The 8,094-nt window shown below is 37.6% G+C and overlaps 1 protein-coding gene across 1 annotated transcript in view; it reads right to left on the bottom strand.

The window, feature by feature from the left end:
* DNAH9 (dynein axonemal heavy chain 9) overlaps nucleotides 1-8,094 on the bottom strand; it is a 312,771-nt gene that overhangs the window by 235,715 nt on the left and 68,962 nt on the right. Inside the window, 2 exon segments of the mRNA XM_006922399.3 lie at nucleotides 5,054-5,220; nucleotides 5,916-6,138. Coding sequence (XP_006922461.1) covers nucleotides 5,054-5,220; nucleotides 5,916-6,138 — 390 coding nt within the window.

Below are 8,094 nucleotides of genomic sequence, written 5' to 3'. Positions count from 1 at the left end.
GGGGGGGGGGAGAGGGAAAAGGAGGGAGGGGTGGGAGAGAGAGAGAGAGAGAGAGAGAGAGAGAGAGAGAGAGAGAGAGAGAGAGAATGGAAAAGTGACTTAAATTAATTTTTGGGAAACTAGCAGTTGGCAAATGTTAACCTCAGCACCACACCTGTATATACAATGAATGATGGTACACCTGTGCTTGATGCCCCACAGGTATCATAAAACTCAACATGTCCAATCTGAATTTGTGATCTTTCAGTTCTTTCCATTCTGTGGCCGCCATCTCAGTGAACAGTGAAACAATACCTTCCACTTACTTGTCCAAAATGGAAGATGGAGAATTATGCTAGAATCTCCTCCCTGTTCATCTCTCATACTCAATCAATCCTGCTAATTCTCCCTCCCAAATCTTTCTCAGATCCAGTCTCCCCTCTCCATTTTCACTGTTACTGCTTCAGTTCAGGTCTACTGCTTCTCACCCCAGCTGTTGTAATCGCTTTCCCACAGGACACCTGGCCTTGAATCTGTTTTGCCCTCTTCTATTTTCCACAGCCATGAAAGCATGGTATTTACATTATTTTGTTCTCAGCTTAGACTCAGTGGTTGATCCTGGTTGAAACCTGGGCACATGAACCTTTCTGTTCTCATCTACCACTTCTTGCATTCCAGACATAGATACATGCAGTTCTCCAACTATTTCTTACATTTTCATCCTCCCGTGCTGTTGTATGTTCTGCTTCCTTTGCCTGGAATATCCTCACTTCCCATGACTCTTTTCTTCAAGTGGTTAATTCTCATTTGTTCATTGGCTCAAGTACCATCTTCTACAGAGGACTTTTGTAAATCACATCCTCAGTGGGGGTTAAAGTTGGCACCCAATGAACATGTCTAGTTACTCATTTTTGAAATTGCCTTTGAGTCTGTAAGCCTTGAGGTCAGGGAATATGTATTATCTTAAAATCCTAGCACTTATATCATTTTTTTTGCTAACTCCACTGTTGAGACCAGAACCTCTTCCGCATGAATTATGTGAATGTGTCAGATTAACTGGAAAAACAGGGTCAAGCTGAACTAATGATGTGTCTTAGGATATTGATAGGTCACTGAAAGATTTAATGACTAGTATATCTCTTTTCTCCAGCTATCAAAGAGACAAAAGATACTGTGCAAGCATGTCTGCTGCATTGAGCTATATGGAAAGCTTTGGTTTCTCTAGTTGCCATGCAGAACGGCACCCAAAGAGAGGGTGTCTCAAAGAATGCTCTCCCAACCATTCATAGAATCTGGTTGCCAGCCAGGTACAAACACTGTCTCCATTGAGCTGAAGTTCATAGAAACCAACTAGTTTGGCTAAGAAATCCTTAGATTATCTTGGTCTGGATGTCGGTAAGAAGAATATATGTCATGGCATCATTCCTTAAGGTTAGGAAGACTAAAGAAGAGAATGCAGTTAGAAGCGTGGAACATTCCTTTCAGTCAAAGGAGAGAGTCTCCAATTTTAAGTTGTGAAAATTCCTTGAACCTGAGTATAATGATTTAGCCAAATACTCTGGAGTGAGAGAGCTCAGCTAAGAAGAGGCTGATTCAGTTTAGAGTTAAGAACTAAAAGAGAAAGTAAACCTTGCCTTAGACATGAAGAAAGAACCTCAATCCAGGCAACCTGACTTCACTCAGCATCTGTCAGACTACAAGAGCCTAATGAGATACTTTTTTTTTTCTCTCTTCGAAGATGTGTGTGAGCTTAACCTGTAATCTAACCGGGAATAGAACCTTACATTCACAGAGGAATATACCAGGATTTGCATTTTAGAAGTTCATAAATGATCTAAAAGTGAAGAAATCAGAATTAAACTCATTCACCACACACAGTCCTTAAAAATTTTAAACACACACATTCATACACACCAAACTAAGAAACAAGACAAAACATGAGCTGACACCCTCTAAGATTCCCTTCAGCAGTAAAGCTACAATTCTGCACTAGTCCTGATGGTTTTCTTGACAAGAAGAGAAATACATCAAAATTGCAGTAACGTTTAGTTTTCCACACTGCTGTGAGCAGTTCTTTTGAAAGTATTCTTTTGCAAAGATTCATCTGCATGTTAAATTAACAGATGTGAATTTGGAAAACCCAGCAAAGGGTAGTGATATCCTTATAGCCAGCAGATACAAGTGCTGAGAAAGGAAAAAAAAAAACAACAATACAGCTATCAAATGAAAAAAACAACACCAGCTGATCGATACACATACACAATGTAATTACAAAGGAGGAAGGGACACCAGATTTCCAACAGACATACAAAAACCACCAGCAAGTGAGTGTTGTTTCCTTTCAAGCAATCTCCGAAGTCTGTTTGGGAAGATATTTCACCAAACATTTTTGGAATTCCGTTTTTGAAACCTTCTTAAGAGATGTTTGATGCAAAGATATTAGTGTCCTTATTTTTATGGCTGCTGCAATTGATATAATTGTTGTTAACATGAAGCAGTACTACCCAGCTTGGTAACCCACCTCCCTTACTAGTTTTGGCTCTGCATGACCAGTGTTAAATTTCAAAACTTCAATTCATGCCAAAGGAGAGTCAAAAGAATGTGCCTCAGACTCCAAAAGAAAAGTCTCAAAAGGAGTTCCACAAATGTTTTGAGCAATAGATGTTTTTTTGGAACAAGGGCATGTTTCCTAGGGCAGTTATTCTAAAGAGATAGAGACTCATTTGGAGTCATACACTCTGGCATGATTGCTTAAAAGGAAATCAGTTACTTTGCCTAGGGCAGCAGTCTCAAAGTTGGCTGTACACTGGAATCACTTGAGGAACTTTACAAAATACTGATGATCAAATGTCACCCCAGAGAGTCTGATTTAGTTGGTCTCTAGGACAGTCCAGACATTTGAACTTTTAAAGGCTCCCCAGGTGATTCTAACATGCAGTCAAAATGGCAGCACACTGCTTTAGGGTCCTATGTTGTGCATATATCTTAAGCATGGTTTACATATCTGTCCTTCTCTGACTCTTAATATACAAATCTTGTTCTCTGTAGCCCTAAGTATAATGTTTGGGAGATAGCTGCTTCATGTATTTTGGATGAATGAATAAGAAGAATATGTAGGTCCTTACTGTATGCCAGATTGGGTGACCAATAGTGCCAGTTTGCCTGAAACAGAGGGGCTTCCTGGATGTCTAGCTTTCAGTGCTAAAACCAGAAGAGTATCAGGAAAGCCAGGATGGTTGGTCATCCTAGTGCCAGGTGCTATGCTAAACATTTTCAAAGATTATTTCTTTAATCCTCTCAACAACTTTATGCAGTGAATATTACTATTAAACCCATTTAACAGATGAGAAAACTGAAGCACAGAGATATTGAGTAGCTTCCTTGACATACACAGTAAGTTGTAGACCTGAGATTAGACACTAAGCAGCCTGAATCCATGTACTTAGTAATTATGCTATATTTCCTTCCAATAAAGTTGTGGGTTTTTTTATGTTTGTTGTTGTTGTTGTTGTTGTTGTTGTTGTTGTTGTTGTGTTAACCTGTATCTCTCAATAATATATTTCTGTGGGTAAGTAACCCTTGAAAGTGAAAAAAATTCCTCCCTTCTTACACAGGGCATTTTCAAGTTTGGAGACTTCTAACTTTGTCTATCCAAAACTATAGAGAAGAGCCAGCAAGAAACTCAGCTAGGGAGACAGAAAGCTAAACCTGGAGCTGGAGTGAGGAGACAGTACACATTTCAACTGGTACTTTGGCAGATACAAGACCATTCAGAACCAACATGTTCTACTGGTTGGAGCCCCTAATGCTGAGCAGTGGACTAGAAGCATACCCCAGGTAGACTTTTACACCAAGGAAGTAAGCTCCTTAAGAAGGAATCCATGTGTGTGTGTGCATTTGAGCACATGTGAATGGAATTGCTTGTCCTATAATTGTTTGGTTTATGTAAAGATCCCTAGTACAAGCAGGGAAGAGTCTGAGGACTACTAAGTAGAGAAAGCACACCCTGAAGTAAATCCTTTACCTCACATTTTTCTTTTAGATTACCAGAATGCCTTCCAAAATTATTTTTAAATTCTATCGTATAGTTAGAATACAAACAGCTTAGTAAAAACCTAGTAATTTTAGGTCTAACCACGATGGAAAACAATATGAAGTTTCTTCAAAAAATTAAAATGACCTACCATATAATCCAGTAATTCCATTTATGGGTATGTAATCAAAGAAAATGAAAACAGAATTTCAATGAAATATATACACTTCCATGTTTATCATAGCGTTATTCATATTAGTCAAGATATGGAAACAACCCAAATGCCCATCAATGAATGGAGAAAAAGATGTGGTACAATAGAGTATTATTCAGCCATAGAAAGGGGGATATCCTTCCACTTGCTACAACATGGAGGATCTTTAGCACATTATCCTAAGTGAAATAAGTCAGAAAGACAAGTAATGTATGATATCACTCATATGCGGAATCTAAAACAGTGAAACCTGTGAAAACAGAGAGTAAAATGGTGGTTACCAGGAAATGGGGTGGGGATAAGAGTGATGGTGTTTAAAGGTATAAACTTGTAACAAGTAGTAAATAAGCCATAGAGACTAATGCACAGTATAATGAATATAGATAATAATATACTATAATTATGTAATATGATAAATATCAACAATCATACTACATTGGCAATCATATTACAATATATAAATGTATTAATGTAACACAATGTCCATCTTAAACTTACCCAACATTACATGTCAAATTAATATTTTTTAAAAACCTTTAGTAATTTCACCATGTTAAATCTCTTTATAGACCTAGAGACATAGAAAATTCTAGACTTTTTTTTTAAGCCAAGTATTTGTACAGGTTTTGATCATCTAACATAGGCCATGATAGAACTCTGCCCACATTACCACCATGTTCTAACCAATGGACTTAAATGGAAGAGAATACTGTTAACTCATCTCCCTCTGCTAAAAGAATATACAAACTCAATGGAAAGATCATCAGTGACTCAAAGATTTTCATGTTTAAAGGAAAAGAGGCAGTGGCGGCCACTTAGGTCCATACCTGAAGGGAGCTTCTTTGTGGAATCGCTCCCAGAACTGCTGCTGTTCAACTTCAAAGGCTGTGCACCTCTGGCGGAGAAGGGTCACTTCATTCGCCTGCAGAGGGGCCACATTCTGCCTCACAGTAATGGCCAACTTTTTTATGTTGTTCCATTTCTCAGGTAGCTCCTGCAAACGAGACCTCAGAGTGGTCAGACCCACATTGACTTCCCCCTCCCCCACAGTCTTAAAGCTGGACAATACCCAGATGGCTTCATCTCTGCTACAATGCCATGTGAGGATGTTCTGGTATCATTAGACCATTCCCAATCCTTTTTCCTTGACTTATCTCTCTTTGGTTTTGTTTGTTGTGTTAATCTGTAACTCTCAGTAATATATTTCTGTGGGTGAGTAACCTTGAATTTCACCTGCTTCTGACTCAACACCAGTCTTCTTGACCTAACCTAGTAATCTGTGCCCTTTTCTATATCTTCAAGAGTGCTGGTTATTTTCTTTTATGTCCCATATTTCCTCTTAGAACATTTTAACATTTCTCAGATGTGCTGTTTTTCTCTGAATCCAAAAGTTGGCTCATCCCTAATTCTGGGAAAAAATCCAAAACACTTCATCCACATCAAGCTTCCTATATATTTCCGGTATTATATTGTTTCATATTTATCAAGTTTCAAGCAAATGCTAGACATTACACATATGTTACACATACAGTTCCAAAACATGGACCTTGGGTCATTACCAAATCCTGTTTTTCATTCACTTCGACCTACCTCACTCCAATTTGAAAACCTGAAACTTTTCCTATATTATTTTTATTTAAAAAAAAAAAACAAAAACAAAAAACAAAAAAACGTAAACTTTGCACTGACCTCTAGCTGCTTAAACACTGTTTCTGGTAATTCTTGTTCATAAATCTTCAGCAATTCAATAGTTTGCTTTAAAGGTTCAAACATCTCATCGGTGCTGCTCTGCCGTTCTTTAAGAGCTATGAGGTGTCTCATAATCTCAACCAATCCTTCGAAATCTCCTTTTTCAACTTTCTTGAGCAAGCTGCTCTCACTATTTTTTATAAACACTTCAAGGTCGGCCAAGCTAGCAAAACAAACAAACAGAACATCAGGAGCCATTTTCCTTCCACTCCTCAAAAGGGAGATTTATTTACTTTTCCAACAATAATAGCTATTATTATGGAAAACTTTCCATGCACTCAGCACTCTACATTGACTATACCATGATAAGAATTCAGCCCTCTTCAGAAGTGTCAGTCATGAAGGACAAAGATTGAGCCTCCATGCTGGAGGAGACTCAGGAGACATAACACATTAGTGGGACAACTGGTGAAATGTGGAGGTCTGTAGATTAGTTACTAGTTCTACATCCATATTAATTCCCTGGTTTAGATAATAATAGTATGTTTATACAAGATGTTATTATTTGGGAAAGCTAAATGAAAGCAAAAGAGAACTCTTTGTACTATTTTTACAACTTTTTTTTTGTAAATCAGAAATTATTTCAAAGTGAAAATTTAAAAAATTAAAATAAAAAATACAATGATCTCTAAAATCATACACATTTGGATTTGATTTTGACACATGAGATGTGTAACCATGGCCAAGTTATTTAACATCTCTGAGCCTCAGTTTCCTCACCTATAAGACTGGAAAGATCATTTCTGTTTCATTGGTTATTGTGAGAATTAAATGAGATTTGTTCTTTAATTCAAAAATGTGTATTGAGCATCTATTATGAGCCCTAGCATGCTTGTTTTTGAGGATGGAATAATAAATAAGATAAACAAAGTCTCTGCCCTTATGAAGCTTACATTCTAGTAGGAAAAGTAAATAGGAAACATCAATAAAATAAATTGTACAGTTTCACATAGTGATGAGTGCTGTGAGATAAGGAGATAGAGACTAAGAATATGGAGAAGTCAGTGAAGGCCTTTTTTCCCGAAGGTATATTTGAGCAGAATGTGAAGGAGTGAGCCACAGAAAGTAGTAGGAGAAGAACTTTCTAGGTAGAGAGAGAAGCATGAGTAAAGGCACTGAGATTTAATTAAGTTTGATTTGTTTGAGGAGAAGGTAAAAAGTCAGGCTGGCAGAAGCATAAGTGGAATAGGAAGAAGCATGGAGAAAGAAGAAGTTAGAGAATTAACAAAGGGTCAGATACTGTAAGGCCTTCTTGGCCATAAAAAGTCCAAATTTAATTCTGAGCATGAGAATTATGAGTAGGAGAATAACATGACTTGGTTTATGTTTTCAAAAAGATCTGTAACTGGAGGAGAACAGGTTTTAGCTGGAGGGAGTAGTAATGATGATGGTAATGGTGGCATTGGTGATAGGGGCGTCAAGAACAAAGGGCATTTAGGGACTATAATTGGCATCCAGGTGACAGAAGATATTGTCTTTGACCTGGATGGTGGACATCAGGAGTTGTCAGATTTGAGATAATTTTGTATGTAGAGCCAATAGGACCCATTGATGAATTGGGGAACAGGTGTGAGGAATGAGAGAAATAAAAAATTACTCCTGTCGAAAGGGTAAATGATGATGCCCTTTAAAGATATGAGAAAAAATTGGGGAAGACCAGGTCTTTCTTTCTTTCTTTCTTTCTTTCTTTCTTTCTTTCTTTCTTTCTTTCTTTCTTTCTTTCTTTCTTTCTTTCTTTCTTTCTTTCTTTCTTTCTTTTTGAGGGAGAGGACTAAGTTTTAAACATGTTAGGCTTGAGATGCCTCACAGACACTAGACATCTAAAGGAGATATTTATTAGGCAGTGGAATATAATATAAGTCTAGGGTTCCTGAGAGACGAGGCTGAAAATGTACATTTGGTAGTTATCAGCACACAGACGAATTTAAAGTGTAGGGTTAGGTATCACCTAGAGTAGAATATAAACAGAGAAGCAATTTCAGGATTGAGGTTTCAAGAATTCTAATATTTTGAGGTCTAGAAGAGATGAGCCCAGCCAAGGAGACCAAGAAAGCATAGGCAGTGAGATAGAGGGAAAACAAGAACAGTAAGGTATCCTGAAAGCCTGAGAAAAAAATTG

The sequence above is a fragment of the Pteropus alecto genome, unplaced genomic scaffold (genome assembly GCF_000325575.1).
Source record: "Pteropus alecto unplaced genomic scaffold, ASM32557v1 scaffold398, whole genome shotgun sequence".
Lineage (NCBI taxonomy): Eukaryota > Metazoa > Chordata > Mammalia > Chiroptera > Pteropodidae > Pteropus > Pteropus alecto.
This window is presented reverse-complemented; position numbering and strand designations above follow the sequence as displayed.